Consider the following 18,332-nt stretch of genomic DNA (forward strand, 5'->3'; position numbering starts at 1 on the left):
GCTCAGCCACGCTTTCTTTAGAGCGACTGCGCTCCTCCCCTCGGACATCCGACTTTCCCTAGGTACCCCGAGCACTTTACTCCGAGCTCATTCGCACAATCAGAACACTCATAAACATCGCAACGTTGAACAGCAATCCAATACATTCTCGGATATTTCTTGTTTCCAAGCACACTACCTCCCTCCCATCCACGCTGGCAATTTCTCTCCTCTCGAAACTCCAACCAACCCTCTCTTTACCCAGACTCCAAGAATGTCTATCTTACAAGACGTACTCCCGCTATGTATTACAAAGAACAATGTTTCAAACCCCCCAAGATATAGGAAATAAAAAGGAAAGAAAACTCGAGCAATGGCAATAGACAAGGACTGAGATTGAGGAAATCTAGGTTCATAAGACTCGTTCGCATGGCACCAGCACCACCCGCTGTCCTTTTTTCTATTTGCCCGCCGAGTTTGACATGACGCCCAGCGCCCCTTCGTGGTCATTTTGGTCTTGCTCCAGCTCATCGATGATAGCAAGACGAGTCTTTTTTGCCGTGATGACAAGTGAAAATGAAAAAAAAAGTGAAGAAACTCAAGACTCCCGCCCTTCCCATGTTTCCTTAAACAAACGCCTCGCTAATGCCGAATTGAAAAAACCCATATAGCAAAGAATGATAAAAGCAGTCAAACCCTCCCAAAAGCAATGAAGCCAACCCCCTCTCCTAAGTCTACTCTTACATTCCAATAAAACTACAACTGCATGAACTCCTCGGCCGAGTTGAAGTCAGGCGGCGGCCTCCTGAAGATAACCCTCGACTTCGCATCCAGAGCCGTGTACTGGTTGGTGATCCAGATACCCCAGTCCTCGTCGGGCAGCGTGTCACTGAGCGCGGCCGTGTGCCGAATCTCGTCGTCCGACACGCCGAACTCGTCACGCGGGATCCAGATGCAGGGCTTCGTCATACGCAGCGCCTCGTGCTCGAACGCCTTGCGCACCAGTACGTCACGCTCGTCCGGCGTCAGGTCCTCCAATTCGTCGTGGTACCCCTCGAACAGGTATCCCGATGTCTGCGGCGTCTTGGCGATTTCCGGGTCGGCCGGCTTCTGTTGCTCGTGCAACGTGTTGCGGTGGTGGTGCCTGCTCATGCGCTTGGGACGGCTGTCGGCGGATGTCGTGGTCGAGGCTTTGGTGATACCAGTCAGGCCGGTCATGCGGCGCGACGGCGGAGGCCTCTGCTTTTCCATGTCCTGGAGTTCGATGGCGCTGTTCTTCTCGCCGCCCAATGAGGTGGTGCTGGACTCTGCGTGTGTGCCGTTTTCCTCCGCCTCGAGTTCCTCCCACTTCCTGGCCAACGCAGCCTCGAACGCTTCCTGGCGTTCCTGTGCTTCGTCCTCCATAGTAATGGGGACGAACTTGAAAAGCGGCCCCAATGACTTGTTCAGCATGTATTGGTAGATGACCGTCAAAATCAAAGTCACGATCATGACAATCGCATGCGGAGCACAAACCACTCTGTTCTTCTGGTCACGGACCAGGAAGAACAAGCCGATGTGACACAGTTGCATGACATACAAGCCCGTGAACATCTGGTTCACAGCACGGGGAAAGTAAAGGCCGCCGCTGTCGATGTTCCAGCGGAGCACGTAGAACGAGTTGTAGCGATAGACAACCCAGAACAGAGCGGCGACAAACGTTCCGAAGATAAGCATGAACGGGGTGATGATAGAGTAGATGATGACTGCTCATGTATTAGCGATTCAGATCATATAAAAGCTGGAGGCTTAAGCTTACCAATGCAACAGAAGTTCGTGTGCACAGGGAAGAGAGTACCCCACATGGTGTTGGGGAGTGTCTTCTGCCTGTTGAACTTCGCTCGAGCCGTGTCATCAAGAATCTTGCCCATGACGAACCACATGAATAGCTGAGGCAGTTGAACCAGCTGTTGTGCAGAACCGTAGAGAGCTTGCAGCAAGAGGTACGAGAAGAAGTAGTTGGCACCTTTGGGTAGGTTCTCGGCCAGAATCTGCGGAACATCCAATGGCGAGTTCAGAATTTGATCGATCGTGGTCGTGATACCGGAACTGAGGGTAACGACAAGGAAGACTTGTACGAATAGGAAGATGAACCAGTAGCCTTGGGTCTCCAGCTCGGATTCGACGCCTGTGAAAACGCCCGAGAAATTCACAAGAAGGCGAATAATCATAGGAAGGATGAGCAGAAGAACTGCCTGAAGAGCTGGAGGCAGGGCACCCTGAGCGAGAGACTTCACCCACTTTGGCAGATCGGCCACCCAGTGGAGCCATTTCACGGTAGTTGCGATACTGTCGAGCTGAGACAACAAACCGACGAAGGCCATGGGGAAAGCCCAAAGGATTACGATTCCAATGACGATAGCGATGACAAGCGTCGTCTTCAGGTATGCAGTCCACCAGGGTGTTGAGAGATTATCCCAGATGACATCCTTCGGGTCGATTTCGAGGATGCGAGGTCCCATGTTCTTCGGCCTGTGATGCGTGATGGACTGGCAAGCCATGTGAGCTGCCACCTGATGGTTGAACTGAATGAAGGCCGAGTTCATGAGAGGAAACTTCTCCAGGTTTTTCTCATCTTCCTCGATTTCCTTGTTCAGCTCGATCAGTTGCAGCCGGCAGTAGACAATAACATCAACCTTAGCACCGAGAGAGAACCACCACGTTGGCCAGATTTTCCACCACCAGTTGCAGCGAGGGAAGAGAGATAGTCTCATCGTCTCACGTTGGTTCGGCTTCAGGTACTTGGTCCACTCGCCTTCTGCCTTCTCCCGTTCAAGCTCGGTTCTGTATTTTTCCCAGTCAATGATCGGGGGCTTCTTCGCGTATTTGTCCCTGTGTCGTTTCTCCTTCTCTTCCTCTGTTACCACGCCTTTGGCATCCTCGGTAGGTGTAGGGCGTTCCTCTTCGGTTGAGTCCAGTTGAGGGATAGACTGATTCAGTGGGTATTCGTCAGATTCGCGCTGGAAAGGTTCTGGGCTGGGGAAAGCGCTATTTCTCCGGAACAGGCGCAGGGGGTTCATGTGGTGAAGCTCGCTATCATCCTTCTCCTTCTCCTTGTCTTCCCGAATCGTCGGTTCCGTCTTGGTAGTACGCACACGAGACCGAGAGACGTCTGGAGAAGAGTGCATGCCCGCTTGTATGTAAGGAGAACCATTCGCCGAAACACGCTTTCCATCGGAGCCTCTGTGGAGATAGTCACGGTTGGGGCGAGGACTTCTGGCTGCGCTGCTCTTCTCGGGCGCCGTTCCGACACGCTTGAGGTGGTCTCTGAAGGGACCAAGGTGTCCAGCACCAGTGGGGTAGTCTGATGATCCTTCATCTTCGCCATCCAAGTCTGGAACGTATCCAACCGGGTTTGCGGCGCTGAAGCTCTTGTCAAGACCATATTTAGCCCTTCCAAAGCCCTTCACAACACCGTCGGTAGTTTCCTGGCCGAATTTCTCCATTCCATGACCAACAGCGTTGAATCCGCGGCCGATTCCATGTCCAACAGCGCCGAACCCACGGCCAACAGCCTGCAAACCTTGACCAAAGGGGATTGGCAATCTGCCCCGTTTTTCAGACTTCGTGGATTTGGCGTCTTCCTGAGTCTCCATGGCCTGGTCAAGCTCCTCGTCGATATCATGAGGAATGTTGGGGCTGTTGACGGTAAGACCAGCATCGTTTGCCATGGCCTCGGCGGTTTGTTGGTCGTGGGCGTCATCAGCATCTCTCTCTGCCTGTGTTTTCTTTCTGCCTTTCATCTTCTCTTCCCTCTTGCGCATCTGCAGGGCTTTGCGTTTGCAGTTACGGATCAAGGCCGTCTCAGCCGATTCCAGAATCCTGGCAATTTCCAACTGTTTGTTCTTCTTGTCCAGGAGATCTCCATAGTCACGGTTAATCCAAATATTGCGGATGCCACCGGGAAAGGCGTCAAACAGGGCATCAAGGGCGTCGACATTGCACCACTTGTCAGGGATGTTGCTGACGAGCACGGTAGTGGCCGATGCGCGAATGCGGTGAGAAGGCGAGGTCATCCAGCGCTGACGTTCCTGGATGTAGTTGAGCAACTCGGTGTAGAAGACGTAGCAGACCCAGATCAAGACAACGACAGCCATAACAAGATGTCCCGTGTAGCGGTTGGTGTGCGTCTGGCCAAGATTTCCCCAGCCATACTCGTCGAGGCCGCTATTCTCCGGGTTGTCGACGCCAGCAATATTGAGCGGAATGATAACGGGCAGGACGACGACCATGAGCGGCAAGAATATCTTGATCTCCATGAAGAGGAGGCGCACGAAGCAGTAGGCATCGAGACCGCATTTTTCGACAAAAGGCTTGCGCTTGGTTTCAAAGACGGGCTTGATCCAGGTAAACCAGCCGTGGGGCGGAGGGTCGAAGCGCTGGCGTTCGGGCACGAGGTAGGTGGTGGGAGCGCTTCGAAGACGTTAGAGTGGGCATCAGTAGTGGGGAATAGGAGACGCACTAGATGCGACGGTATTTTTGGCGCATTAGGTAGAAGGTCCAGAAGAAGGCGCCGAAGAAGGCCATGCCGGTGGCCAGCGAGGCCATCAGCTGGTTGAAGGACATGCCCTCACTGCTGGTGGCCTTACCGGCATTTGGGTCGCCGGTGAGATTGGAGAATAAAGACATGGCTGCGGGCGCTGCTATGCGCTCGTGAGATGCATAGGTGGTAGGTGGTAGGAAGCGGGTCGAGAAAGTGGTGGAGCGGAGGAGCGAGGGCAGCAGTGGAAGGGTAGAGTGGTGAAGGGAGTGGCGCGGTGTGCCCAGTCCGCGGGATGAGCAGTTGTGCAGCGGAGGGCGGGTTTAGTGGGCGGCGACTGCGGCCGGTGCAGAGCCGTGCGCAAGGCCAAACAAGAGTGGACCCTTGGCCGGCTTGAGCCTTCGACGTCACCAATGAGCTGAACGACAAGCCCGCTTGCGCGCTCGGCGCCAACTCAGCGCTTCGCCGCCAGATCTCCAGCAGAACACGGTTGCGCGCGCGCTGCGACAACAGGCGCCCAGGGCCGCGCGAGGGCGGCTCTGAGCCAGTGGCTCCTTGCGACAGGCCCTTCCCGAAACACTGCCAGCGCTGCGTGATCGCCGCATGGGGGGGAACACCAACTCTAATGACCGCTGCTCCGCCACCGGGTGCTGATCCATTGCGCTGAACACACCTTGCTGTCATCATCGACGTCGGTACAACGGCAACCAGCCAGCGCATCCCCTCTCCTTACGTCGTGCAAGCCCACGCGATATCTCCATTTGTCGTGCCGATCCACATCCGGCTAAGTCCAACCTGCGCCACCACAACATCCTTCGGCACCACGCAAACGAATACGCATTTGCTACTGTACTGGCCCGACGGCTGAATCGCTTGCCAGCCGCCGTTGTCACCGCCGAAGCTGGGGAGAAGATACGAGAGAGATCGTGACAGATCTCGCAGCCCCTCGCAAATCTGCATCCTGCGACCCGCCGGAACGCCAATCCCTGCTGACAGGCGATGGTTGAAGCAGGTTTGCTCAAGAAACTGCGCCACCTCCACAGTCAGCAGCGCCACAACTGGCCCCTCACCGTTCTCACAGGCCCAGGCGTCGTCGCAACAAAGCAATCACAACAAGAAGAGAGCCGTTTGCCCTTGCAAGAACATTAACCTGACTCACTTGCCGTCTCGCCCGTTGGCCCTGGATCGCGGTTCGGGCCCTACCTTAGCGTTCCATCAACAACCCTTTCATGCCGCTGTCGGCACCCCTTTCTTCCGTCATCATCAACGCAAAACATCCCCAGTACTGCGGGGGTCGCATGGGATGTTTCCTCGCCTGCCATCACCCCTTTTCCATCGTGCTTTCTCGGCTCACCCGGGCCGAGCTCGATCTGGCGAGATTGCGATGCACGTCATACGCCTCGCCTCCCCGGCCAGAGATGCGTGCGTGTCCAGTAAATCGCATACTATCCTCCTGAAAATGACATAACCAGCCCAAGGATCACTACTTGTAGTGTTCACCGCTTTTCATTCAGGCTCGCAAGGTAACGTTGCCGGCTCACACATCTATACAGAATTTGCATAAGGCTAGACCCACAGGTATCACTGCTTATTTCATTTACTGTCATCTTCTCGCTTTCCATGCGTTGTTACTCTCGATTGCGTTTCGCTTCCAGCGAATTTCCCCTCTTTACCTCCTCTTTCCACATCAACCTTTCCTCCTCAACAACACCCGGTCCCTTGTACACACTGCCATAGAGCCCCGACGCCCAATCCTGGCCCTCGCCCTTTTTCACCGCTTTCCTACTATACCACCTGCCGTACACGAGCAGATAGTACAGCCTAAAGCACAACAGCGCGAATTTGTCTCTTTCTAGATCCTCGGGATACTTCGCGCCCAGGTCAACCGCGGCGGCGATACCGCTCATGATGGCGACCTCGTGGGCGTTAATCATGGTCCAGGACGAGGCGAAGCGGGTGCGGCGACGGCCCTGCAGCAACCACATCCACGGCACGACGAAGGCGTAGTGGGTCCACGAGTGGCAAAGCTGATGCCACCAGTCCTTCCTAATGATCTTCGACTCATCAATTTCACCGTCCGTCCAAAGGTGGCCGTCCCGCTTTTTGTTCAGGAAGATGGTCTGAAAGACGTGGTCGTCAAAGTCAACATCGGGCGGAAACTGGGCCTGATAGTTGGTGCAGTCGAAGCACATCTCGAGCTTGGTCATGTCCTGCTCGTAGGGCTTGATGTAGTACATGGGCTTGAAGCTCTTCTTCGCATGCTCGCACCTCTCCGTCATGTCGACACCGCTCAGGCTCGACACGGCCTGCTCCGGGTTGAACCCGTTCTCGTAGTGGCGGCGCATGTAGTCGGCATCGGAGTGCGTAATGGTGATGTCGTCGGAGAACTTTGCCGCGCCGAGCACGCGCCGTTCGCGCCACGATGCCGTCTTGCCGAGCAGGCGTTTGGCCGTATCGGCTCTGATGAAAGACTAACAGTTAGCGTGTGCACAGTTCTTCTCAAGACCCTTTCTCCCCAACGGGGAAATCTCAATCAAAAGTGAGGCTCGCGACATGACGTACAGGCAGCACAGCACCAACTCATCGTACCGTTCCTCCGTCTCCTCGGCACCGGCATCCGCGTTGCTCGTCGGATCTTCCGGCGCCCATGCGCTCGCCGGATTATGACCATCCGGCGCGGGTGTGCGCTTGATGGTCTTCACCACGACGCCCTTTTTGTCGCGGCGCACGACCTGCGTCAGCTCCGTCGCCAATCTCACCTCAACGCCACGCTTCACCAGGTCCTTCCGCCAGTCCTCGTAGAAGACACCAAAGTTCGGGAACACGACCATGGGCGGCTCGTTACTCGCAATGCTCTTATCGTCGGGCGGGAACCACATGCCGTACGTGGGACTAGTGCAAAGGCGCTCGAGGATTATACTAGGCACGTCAGGCGTATAGTTACCAGTTCCGAGGAACAGGGCAACCATGGGCAGTGCGACGGCATTGGCGAACTCGTACGAGAAGCGAAACAGCTTCATGAGGATCTTGATGGGCAGCAGGGCGAAGACGAGCTCGAGCGCGCGCACGATGCCCAGCATACGCGCGAAGCGCTTGACCTCCTTCTGGTGCCGCTTCAGCAGCTTGGTCGGGTACACGTTCGTCCAGAAGGTGTCGCCCTTGCCGAACGAGACGTGCAGGTTCACCGGGTTCGCGGCGTGGCCCTGCCGCGCGAACATGGTGAGCGTGTGGTGGAAGATGTACGACCCGCCCTGCACGCCCTGGTTCAGCCATGACGCGCCGTGCTTTTGCGCGTCGATGGGGATCGAGAAGGCTTGCCCGCCGCAGTATGACACGCTGTCGATGAGGGTGACGTCGAATTTGTCCGGGTGTTGTGAGAGGTGATAGGCGCAGGACATTCCTAGGGCAGTGTGTCAGTGTCATGCTAGCCAATGCCCTGCAAGAGATGTGATTGCAATTGAGGGAAGCTAAATGTGCAATTGTGACTGCGCGTACCAGCTGCTCCGGCTCCAACCACCAGCACTTTTTTCTTGCCCTCCTTATTCGCCATGTTCGTGGTTGGCAGCAGCGGTGGTGACGCCCCAGAAGCAGGCATCGATGAAACAAGAGCGTTCCTCGTGGTTGACGGAAATCCGCTCCGTAGACCTCACAGCCTGCGGAAGACGTCGTTCTCGTGCAACAAGGTACAGAAAAATCAAGGGATGTAGGTATGCGGAGATGGAAGCGAACTTGCCGCCAGTTTTGTCTCGCTGTCGAGAGCGCGTGATGCGCGCCGCGACAGGCCTTCCAGTTCCTTTCCTTTGCGTCATGACTGACCTTCTCGAGCGCCGGGAGGAATGGGAGCTGAGGACAATAGTAGTCAAGAACGGCTGCAACAGGTAAGGCGCCGATCTTGGGGATCGATCTCCAAGCAACAATGCCAGATTTGAAAGAATGCCAACCGCTTAGTCCCGGAGCTTGCATCACAAGCAGGGAAGGATCTAAAGACTCGCGTACAAGGGGCATTGATACGTGGTCTACTCCATGAGCAAGTTGGAAATGTTTGTGTTGCTTGGGATGAAAGTTTTGGAAGGAGATGATGACGTCAAGCGTCGCCCTGGCGTGGTCTCGAACGAACGCCGCGCGCTATTCTTCTAGCGATCTAGACCCCCCGCCAGGAAAATCCGTCCAAATATCAAGAACAGCGCTATCGTCCTCAATGGCATACTAAAAGCCTTTGCTTATAGTACTGTTGTTTTTGATGTGCTTGGATTGAATCCGAGGACCTGCAACAAAGAACAACCAGGCATGACCTCGAGTGTGCCGCACCCACCTACAGATCACCTGTGCTAAGTAACTCCGCAGCGGCTACTAGTTATATTAAGTAAAGCTAACTGGATGATATATACTGATACCACCAGAATTGACCTGGGTGACTTGGCAGCACCCATATTCGCGCCGGTTGGCTGCCTATCAATGCCTTCTACTTCTTTGTTAAGGTGTAGTTGAACTACTTTGAGCATTGAAATAAGTGAATGAAGATTGTTCCAGAATCTTGTGCTAATAAATAAGCATGACTGAAATTCTAGTGCGAATAAAGTGTCGAAGTTGGTAGACTGCCCAGCTGCTCGAATTTAAGCAACAGAACCCGCAAAACCCACCGAAAAGCACGGGCTATGCCACAACACGAGGACTCCTGTAGCATATTTTAGGGTCACAAGACCAAGCGCATTTCCAGGTTTTATCCTAATGCTATGTCTACGTCTCTTGAGTCGCGCTTCGGTAGCCAAAACGCGCCTCATGACCTGCTCATCATATCCATGTATTTATTAGGGCACGAACCGTACTTCCCATCCACGGCTACAAATAGCCACACGGCATCTTCCAGTCCCCTCTTCGACGGGATGCTGGCGCGAAGATAATAGGGACCAATGGGAAAGCTGCTTGGGCTTACTCTGGTGATACTATAGGTCAGAATAAAGGGGCCATGCTCATTCTCGTGGTATTATAGGTCAGAATCGAGGCTTTTTATGAAAAGGGAAACTTTACACTAGCATTTTGCGGCACAGTTCTGCAGCTGGGTTTAGGGTCCGACGTCCAGCCAATCAAACCGACCTAATTAGCATCATGTCTACGCAGGCAACATCACCCGCGAACCCTTTGCTCCACTTTATACATGAGCTGCTTCACACCAGCTGCCTCAAGGGAAAATAGCTCCTGCATTATGCAATACCATCCTCTATCAATCACGGCAGATTCCAATGCATCCATCGATCGAAACCTTGTTCCTAAGCACGCAAACCCACCATGGAGCCCGCCGCAGTCAGCCGCCCCTGCTCGTCGGATCTCTCCGACGACGGTGCCATCGACCCCTCTCGCCCACGCAAGAAAAAAGGCGATCGACGCGTTCCTACAGGGTGAAACGTTGCATTTTCTCCCAAACGTCAAGCTTCGAAATCTACCGGCGTTGTAACCCGAATAGGAAGGTCCGCGCCCCCGTCTCGTCCTTCCGAACTTTCCATCAATCAGCCAGCCACCCACAAAAATCCGAATTTCCCGGTCCATCCCTCCGAAAGGGGTTCGGTATCCAGGACACCTGAGAAAAAGGAACACAACGCGTAAGCCCTACTAAATGTGGGCCCCAAATCGCCCGCCCCAATGTTCCCTGAAAGGGCAAAAGGTCTAGTTCCCAGTCATCTCTACTGCTGGCATGTGAAAGCCGCAGATGGTGTGGGTTGAGTCACTCCACAATTGTGTGAATGAATGCTTCCTGACAACGTCAATCGTAGACATCATACTTGCTGGCTTATGTTACAGCTCTATGTAGATGCTATCCAAGATACTCTTTTCCTTCCCGAATCTTAAAGCAAAGATGGAGCCGCCCGTTGGAACACCACGCCTTCATTAGATTTTTTTTTCGTAACAACTCCACAAAAGAAAAAAAGCCGCCCTGTAACTATTATATGCTTTCAAATAGCATGGTAACATCTCGCACTCACCATAACGCCTGGGGGTTTTCCAACATCCGCTACTCCGCCTCCACCTTTCCCACCGTAATAGCCCCCATCTTCCCCTATCGTACTCACGCTCCCCATTTTGCCCCCGGTGCTATATCCTCTCTCCGAGCTCTCCACCTCATCCAACTTAACCCACTCCTCTCCTGCCTTGCTCACCCTCTGCACAATACTCGTGCTTGTATCGATCGCACCGCCTCTACTGCCGCTCATCCCGTTCCCAAAGTAACTGTTCCCGCCCCCATACTTCCCGCTACGAGAGGAACCGCGCTCGCGCAAGCGTGGGAAGCACTTGTACACCAGTGCGCGCACGGCGGGCAGACAGGCGCACAAAATGCCTGCATGGACCTCGATGGTAGACCAATAGCCAATGGGAACATAGTCCCACGTTACGTTCTGACTGTTGGCGAACTGGATCATCCACTTGAGACGCAACATCGACACCACGGTGACGAACAATCCGACGGAGAACATGCACATGACGTGGAACTTCTTCCGGGCGCTGAGCACGAGTTTTAGGACTTGCGGTAGGGGTAATGTGATGACGACGATGTCGAGCGCGATGTTGGCGGCTGCAGAAGACCATCCTAAAGCGTTCATGCTGATGCAGGAGCCGTGGTGTTCACCGTCCCAGTGCTTCCAGGCGAGGTTGATGGGTTTGCATTGGAGCGAGACAGCCGTGACGAAGGTGATGGCATATGAAGCGCAGAAGAAAATGACGATGTAGACGTAGATGCGGAAGCGTCGGTCCGGAAAGATGCGCAAATAGAAGCAGCAGATGCTGGTCTTAACGAGGGATAGGCATGTAATATAGAGAGATTCGTCGAAGTAATAGATCTACAGGATTGCGTTGTTAGAAGACCGTAGAAAGGCAAGATAGGGTTTTAGGGTAACGAACGTAGAGGATGTGGGTGATGTCTTTTGGTGTGACAGTCCACATGTCTTTGCCTAGTCCTGAGTCGGCGACTGGCCCATAGCTGTCAGCGGCTGTTGAGCGTGCAAATGGATCGGGGGATGACTTACGGACAACTGAAAGGGATGAAAGTGGTATCATGACGGGCTGGTTTGACCAGAGTTAGCGCAACCACACCACACTCACGACCAACAATAAAGAACCCACCAGTGTCAAGAGCATCACCGCGTCATCCCACCCAAAATCTCCACCCAAGGCAGGCAGGCGTGCCAGCAGCCGCATGACAATGGCGATCAAGGCAATAATAGCTCCACCAACGCCGATGTAAGAGACATGCTTCGTCCTATCCCGATGCTCTGCTCCACAGGAAGATAGAGTGACGTTCTTGGTGAACAGCGCCTGCTTGATGGTGCACTCGGCCATAGCGCAACCCTCAACATATTTCTTCAGCGCTACGTCGGTGCAGATGCATGTGACGTTGGTTGGGGAACATTCCGACTGCTGAACGCCGTACATAAGGCATGTTCTCTGAACACCACGGTCAGCCGTGCTTTTCCATGGGAGAGTGTATAGTAAGTAGTGACTATTGTACATACCCCGCACGCTGGCAGTGCTTCCAGGACTGACGCCAGAGGGTTGGATTGTGCCAGGGCGAGCAGTGGGCTCAGGATGAGCACCAGCAGCCAGAATAACCGCATGGCTGTGCGGAAGGTAAGAGTAGCGGGATCCCGAGAGACAGTACTGAGCCAGTAGGAGAGCAAGGAGGAAGGTCAGGTGGGAGAGCAGATCAAGATGTTATCCAGAAAGTGAAGATCCATGCCGTGGTCGCGCATCGGGCGTGGGAAGAGCAGATACGGGCGTATGTAAGAGGCAGGGAAGAAAATGGCGTAGGGGCGGCCGTTGGGGCCAGGAATAGCAGGAAGGCATAGTGATAGACAGCCGGGTATATTTGTGGCAGATCAGCCAGACTGGTAAGACGACGTGCATTAGTCTGGGCCAGGCCTTTACCCGGTACCATGCTGACGGATGGCAGGCTCCAGCGCGGTCTTGTGCTGCATGTGGGCAGGATTTACGCAAGAGAAATTCTCTACCAGACTCTTGGCACCAAAGGGGATGCTGAAGGAAGCACTGGGACGGGCCAGTGGACAGACAGAGCCAGGCGTGGCGCGGATGGAGACGGGAGCTCCACAGAACGGCAGAGTGTGACGGCGCATCCCCCAGGAAAGCGTTCTAGTAGCCGGCGCCAGACGGGGCTCGAGCTCGTGATGAAGCAGGACATTGGCCCAAAGTGGAAATGGCGCATCGGTGGATGGGGGCCAGGCGGCGACGCCCAGCAAATCATCCGCAATTGCGCAAGGGCGCAGGCTAAGCGGCGGGAGAGACCCGCTCCCTGGTGTCCGTTGAAACGAACGGTTCCAGTGTGCGCGACAACGGCGTGGACTTGCAACAGCGGCTCATGGTCGGCAGTGAGGGTGGTGATGTTTCATGACTCGGTTTAGTTGCTGTGCGTGCTCGGCAGATGCAGGTCCCTGGGCTAACCGGCAGACTGGGTGATGAGAGAGGGATCGCGTGCTGGCGGCGCAGAGTCTCGAGAGGTTAGGTGATGCCGTTGCCGATCGCACTTGACTGTTTGGGCTCGGCTGGCGTCGGGGCGCGCGGCTCGCCGCTCCCGAAGCGGCACAGCGTCCTGCTCTCTCCCCACTGCTACTTCGCCCCTGCGGCGCAGCGACGCTATCACCAGTCGCCTACGCGAGATGAATCCTCCGATCCATGACAACTCGATGGTGGCGCCGCCGTTGTCGGCTCCTACGCCGGCTGACTGCAGTTTCACCAGTCGGCAATTTTCTGGCCAAGCCCGTCTTGCCGGACGCCTCTTTTATGCTTTACTTACGCTCATTCCAGTTGTTGTGTGCCATTTCAAATAGATGGGAGGACGCGCGCGGTGATTCAGACAATGGAACTGCTCAGCTTCCCGGTACCGAACTTCTTCTTCCTCGCTATGTACCTGCAGATACAACCGAAATATTGCCAGCAGTGTGGCACCATCACAACTACACTGAGGGGCTGAAGGATTCATGATCTCCTATTGCTTTTGCTGACGCGTCTCCTTCTCTCCATTTTTCTATTTCTCCAGCAACGATAGCTTCTCTCTGCTTCATGTTGAACACTACCCCAATACTTCTTCATGTTTCCGTTGGGTGAGCTCTCACATGCAAATCCATACCACCGGTGCCATGGGTATCCGATTCACCGAATCCAATGCCATATTCCACTGATCGGCTACTACAAGTCTCCATCCAAATCAGCTCATTGTCCGTGCGTCTCCGGTGAGAATTGGATTCGCCTCTTGTTTCCTCCCTTGTCAGAACCGTACGAGGTAGACCAGCATGAGGGTAAGCAGAGTTTGACTTCATCCGCTCTTGAGCTCACCCTTTACACTAAGTTTTTTTTCAACCACTATATACACTCTACTTTTAGAAATATCAATGTCGGGTTTCTCCCTCTTCCAGTCTCGATGGCGAACCTACACCCTGATGGTGAGAAGACCGTACCTGAGCTTGCGGCTGCGCCGTAAAAATATTGGAGCAATATCATTATCTCCACTTCAATCTGGGGAGAGTTTTCCGATAAAAGACTCCCAGCCTATCTCATCTCTTTCGGGTGGTTGGATGTTCCCGGGGATCTGTCCAATGTCTCGCGTGTCCGACTGGTTGAGAAGGATATCCTGCACAACCATCTTCTCAGGGTGTGACAAAATATGCTCTGTTCGAAGCAGATAATTCTGATTTTTCGATATCCAACGATCAGAATTCCATGGAATGTTGTGCAGCGTCTGAGTCGTTCCCTTGTAAAATGTCATGGTCAGGAGCAAAGTCCGCTCTTGCCAAAGCAAAGAGTGAAACCTGCGAGAGATGTCGAGGTACATGCCACTTCAAGATATCGGTTTGCCGGAAGCCAAGGTTACGTGTGCCTTTTGAGAGATTGGGACGTTGAAATATGCTCAGGGGTATATGAACTGGTTCAAACATCCCTGGTACTTTTCTTTTTTCATGTGACACCCGAAGTCTACTGATTGTGAAAATGACGACTGTCCACAAGTGTTGTAACAAAGGTATTCAAATCTGTGGGGCTGGGCTTCATGGAGATACCAAGCTTATTGCTTAAACCAATGATAACTGTGGTTGCAATTCCGCAAGGTGCAGACGTAGGGTTGAAGATCGTTGAGTACATGTTTCCTAACTGTACAATGAGTCTCCGCTTCAAAGGTATGAGAATCGAACGCAAATCTTACTTCCATTCTTTTTAAGACCTGACATACGCTATGAGACAATGATAATTGCATTAAAAGCAAGTACTGTCGCAGCCACCCTGATTTTTCGGTCAAGGCGGCATTTCAATGTAGATGTTGCTGGTGACTTTACCAGGACCAACGAATGTTTTCTAGTACAACTCTGTCACAGATGGTGCTAGTAAAGTATGTGCCCCGACCTGTGGCATATTGTGGCGTCTCATTGTTGTGGCTATTGACTTAATTGTAGTGTGGTTGCTTTCTCGGTGACTGGAACCATCGGAAACTTCAGGCGGCCTATGTTTCATGAATCCCTTTGCTTGATCGCCACGTTTAATGATTGTCCGTTCTGAGTAGCTTTTGGGTGCAACAGCGTCTGTGCGCATCTTGTCTCGGTGTCCTTCTGTACAACAACAGCTGTCTCCACCGTGTGATCATCTTTGCCAATCGAGTGGCCGCCTATAGATGGATATGAGGAAATCTATCTCGGACATTAAGAGTATCGAAATGTTGAGAGCATGAGTCATCTTCAGCGGTTTGATTTCCAAGGCGGTCAATTGAAGCGGGTCTCCGGAAAAGAAGTTTGTACAGGCATGGCAGGCAACCGTCACCCTGATGGACTCTAAGATCTGATCCAGTTCTTGAATCGTAGCATCTTTATGAGACTTTTCACTCACTCGGGAGTCTTTGATAATCTTCCTGGGACGTGTGACAGCCATCGGCTTCTTCGCCTCCAAGGGTAGACAATGAGATACCCAGCCTCATCGTCCAGACTCTAAAGTTTGAACCGCCGGTTGACAACAGCGAGCAATGTCATTCATTGGTCAGAATTTCCTGCCATTGCTCAATGCTCAGAAGTCACCGCAATGCCTAAAAATATTGTTTGGGCTTCATTCCCGACGGAAGTTGGCACTACTACTTCTATAGTACTACTTTGCCGTCTGAGGTTTGGAACCTTATCCCGTTGCACGACATCCTTGACCCCAAGAAACAACACATTTTACCACACGCCAAAAGCAAGTACGATTATCTACAAGGATGTTCTGCATCTAAGTTTGTACAGACGAACCCTTGCATTTGCACTTGCAGCTGGGGTGCCCCAAGTCTACGACACAGCCTGGCTTGAAGCCGGATTGAGCAGTCCCGCTGTTCATGTTGATCCGCAAAGCTATACCCTCTACGTCATCAAAGATTTTACACGCCAAACTTCCAGCATCTGTGTTGAAACCCCCGCCCTCTTCTTCCTCACAATCGCGCTTCTCGAACCAACCTACAGAACACCGTTGTCAGCCCACAAAACACCCACCAACTTAAATGATGCCTACACTCCATATCTCATTGCAGAGAGGCTCACCAAACAAGTCCAAGACGATGAGCTACCAAGGTTTGCCAACGTCGTCGGAAAGTGCAAATAGTCCACTCCCGGGGGCACCGCTTCCAGCTTGCAGAGCGAGGTCATCGTGCCGCTCAGGGAAGACTGGCAAGAATTGGCCACAGATCCGTAGCATGTATCCTAAGAGATCTCTGACTGAAAGAAGGTACAAAAAGCATGGAAATGCAGGAACGCCCGAACAGCATGCAATACCTTTCCCATGTTGTGCTCAAGTGCAACTGATTCCCCTCCACGCTACGCCATGCCGCGCTCTCTCCTCACCTCGCCGCTGTGCTCTCTGTTCCTGCAGAACGCATGCTCGGCGTCTTTTTCTTATGCTGTCCGCGCACTGCCGTGCTTCCAGAGCCTCGCAGAAGAGCACGGCAGCTCCAACGGTTTCCCCGCAGCGTCTGGAGAGCCGTGAGACCTGCATAGGTGCGCCATGAGGTCTTTGCGTGCAAGTGAAAAGGTATGAAGAACACGTTCGATAGCGCGTGGTCGACGCGTGTTTGTGGGAGACAAAGATGGTCGGGGACGTGCATTGGGGATGTGAGGGGTGAAGAAGGCAAAAGGTACATGCAGTGGGAAGAACTCTATGACAGGAAATAGGAGTGCTCAGACAGATCTTGCGATGCAGTAGGAACAATTTCTTTTGCATATCTCATGGCTTAAGGGGAGCTGGAACGTGTTCACAGTTCTCTTAATGAAAATGACGAGATGGCATACCAAAAGAGAGAACAGGAGAATAGATCCCTCGAGAGCATCACCAACTTCCGTGCGCACAGAATGCGGGAAAATTTTTTCTTTCCGCTACCAATCACAGCGTACGCCTTGCCCTCACTTCCGCTCCGCGACTTAGATCCCGGCAGATTATTCCCTAGCACGTTCCCCTTGCCTCCCAGGTCCTCTCCTACCGCTGCTACCTTCTCGCGTCGGGTTCCGCTCCGCTCTGTCGTACCAACACCCACTCTGCATCCCCGAAAGAACACGCGCGATAAAGTCGTGCCGGTTTTGGCGAGATCGACGCTTACAATACCGAATCCTCTCCAGCGTATTCCAGCATATCCCAGCTGAAGCACTGCATCAGCAGCGACCTCTATCCTCAATAGGATAGATAATGCATAACTCCAGAGTCCAGACTCATGCATTTCAAAGAGTAATCCTCAACACCAAGAAGTCGCCGCCCCAGCTGCAAATCCCCGGGCTCGAACGATCCCCCCCAGCTCAGATCATCCACCCACCTCATCGCACATCCGCCCGTCCCCGGTTTCCCCCAATCCACCCCCCGCCCGCCTCCCGCCCGATCCCGTTTGCCGCTTTCTCACCGCCCACACGGCCCCCACAACTCCCGCCACTAATTTCCCTTTCCGCCTCACGCCTTTCCAGGCGGCTGTGCACAGTCCAACCCCGGCCCAGTACTTGCCACACAAAAAACGCCATTGTGCGACGTCTGGCTCCCACACAGCCTTTTCGCGCGCAAGGCCGGCTCGCCAGGCCAATACCCCCCCGTTTCCCGGTCGTCGTACAGAGTACTACTGTTGCCCTACGAACGGGAGCGCCAGCGGTCATGTGCTGCTCTGCCTGGTTGCTATCTCACAGAGGAGTGGAAAGCTCAACCTCAACATGTCACGGTATCAACCAGTTATCGACGGGATGATGGTGGTTCGAGCCAAAACACGACGAAAGGTCACATGGCGAGAGCGAGGAACAGGGCGTGAGAGTGGTTCGTCGTTACCTTTGCTCCACCTGTACCAGCCTCGTCTCGGGAAATTAAGAGCCGGAAGAGAAGGAAACAAAAAAGAATTACTCAAATGACTACGCCCCCCGGGAATATTGAGGTGATGGCTGGGCTCTCTCAGCTGAGGCTCGAGGTCCAGCTGTGGGGAAAGCCAGAATAGCATCGTGGCGCGCAGCTTCAATTTCCTTCCCAACTTGATCTGGACGGCTGGATAGGCTCATCGAATCAGTGTAACGGCGGCCTGTTCTTGGAAAAGAAGGCAGCGAGTCGGCTCTGGTGGGCTGGAAGTTGCGGTCAAAGTAGGTAGCATCAAAACGAGCGTTTAATGCGCAGCTGTGGCTAGGAAAAAGTGGCGGCAGCGGGAGCGGGAGCGGGACTCGGGAGGGACGGCCGAGGCAAGCCATCCGTTTCTGGGTGGTGCGAACATGGGGGCATGATTGGTCGGAAAGGGTGGAAAAAGCGAGGAGAAAAGCGCTCTGGGGTAGTATTGGCGCGTAGTATTTTCCTACTTATCCCAAAGGAGGAGACG

General features: G+C 53.7%; 3 protein-coding genes across 3 annotated transcripts; all 3 read right to left on the reverse strand.

Annotated features, from left to right (window-relative positions):
• Positions 1 to 735: 735 nt before the first annotated feature.
• On the reverse strand, positions 736 to 4,647 carry LTHEOB_8730 (uncharacterized protein; the record flags this gene model as incomplete). Its single annotated transcript, XM_035518240.1, has 3 exons — positions 736 to 1,724; positions 1,778 to 4,431; positions 4,481 to 4,647. 3 exons carry the CDS (start codon positions 4,645 to 4,647, stop codon positions 736 to 738), a joined length of 3,810 nt encoding a protein of 1,269 aa, XP_035370035.1.
• Positions 4,648 to 6,126: 1,479 nt separating this feature from the next.
• LTHEOB_8731 (putativeflavin-containing amine oxidasedehydrogenase) lies at positions 6,127 to 8,048 on the reverse strand (the record flags this gene model as incomplete). The annotated part of the gene is made up of 3 exons (XM_035518241.1): positions 6,127 to 6,958; positions 7,061 to 7,898; positions 7,994 to 8,048. 3 exons carry the CDS (start codon positions 8,046 to 8,048, stop codon positions 6,127 to 6,129), a joined length of 1,725 nt encoding a protein of 574 aa, XP_035370036.1.
• A 2,398-nt stretch (positions 8,049 to 10,446) lies between these two features.
• On the reverse strand, positions 10,447 to 12,102 carry LTHEOB_8732 (CFEM domain-containing protein; the record flags this gene model as incomplete). Its single annotated transcript, XM_035518242.1, has 5 exons — positions 10,447 to 11,328; positions 11,390 to 11,457; positions 11,515 to 11,551; positions 11,612 to 11,932; positions 12,001 to 12,102. 5 exons carry the CDS (start codon positions 12,100 to 12,102, stop codon positions 10,447 to 10,449), a joined length of 1,410 nt encoding a protein of 469 aa, XP_035370037.1.
• Between the last annotated feature and the right edge of the window lie 6,230 nt (positions 12,103 to 18,332).

The sequence above is a fragment of the Lasiodiplodia theobromae genome, assembly GCF_012971845.1.
Source record: "Lasiodiplodia theobromae strain AM2As chromosome Unknown scaffold_28, whole genome shotgun sequence".
In the NCBI taxonomy this organism is placed as follows: domain Eukaryota; kingdom Fungi; phylum Ascomycota; class Dothideomycetes; order Botryosphaeriales; family Botryosphaeriaceae; genus Lasiodiplodia; species Lasiodiplodia theobromae.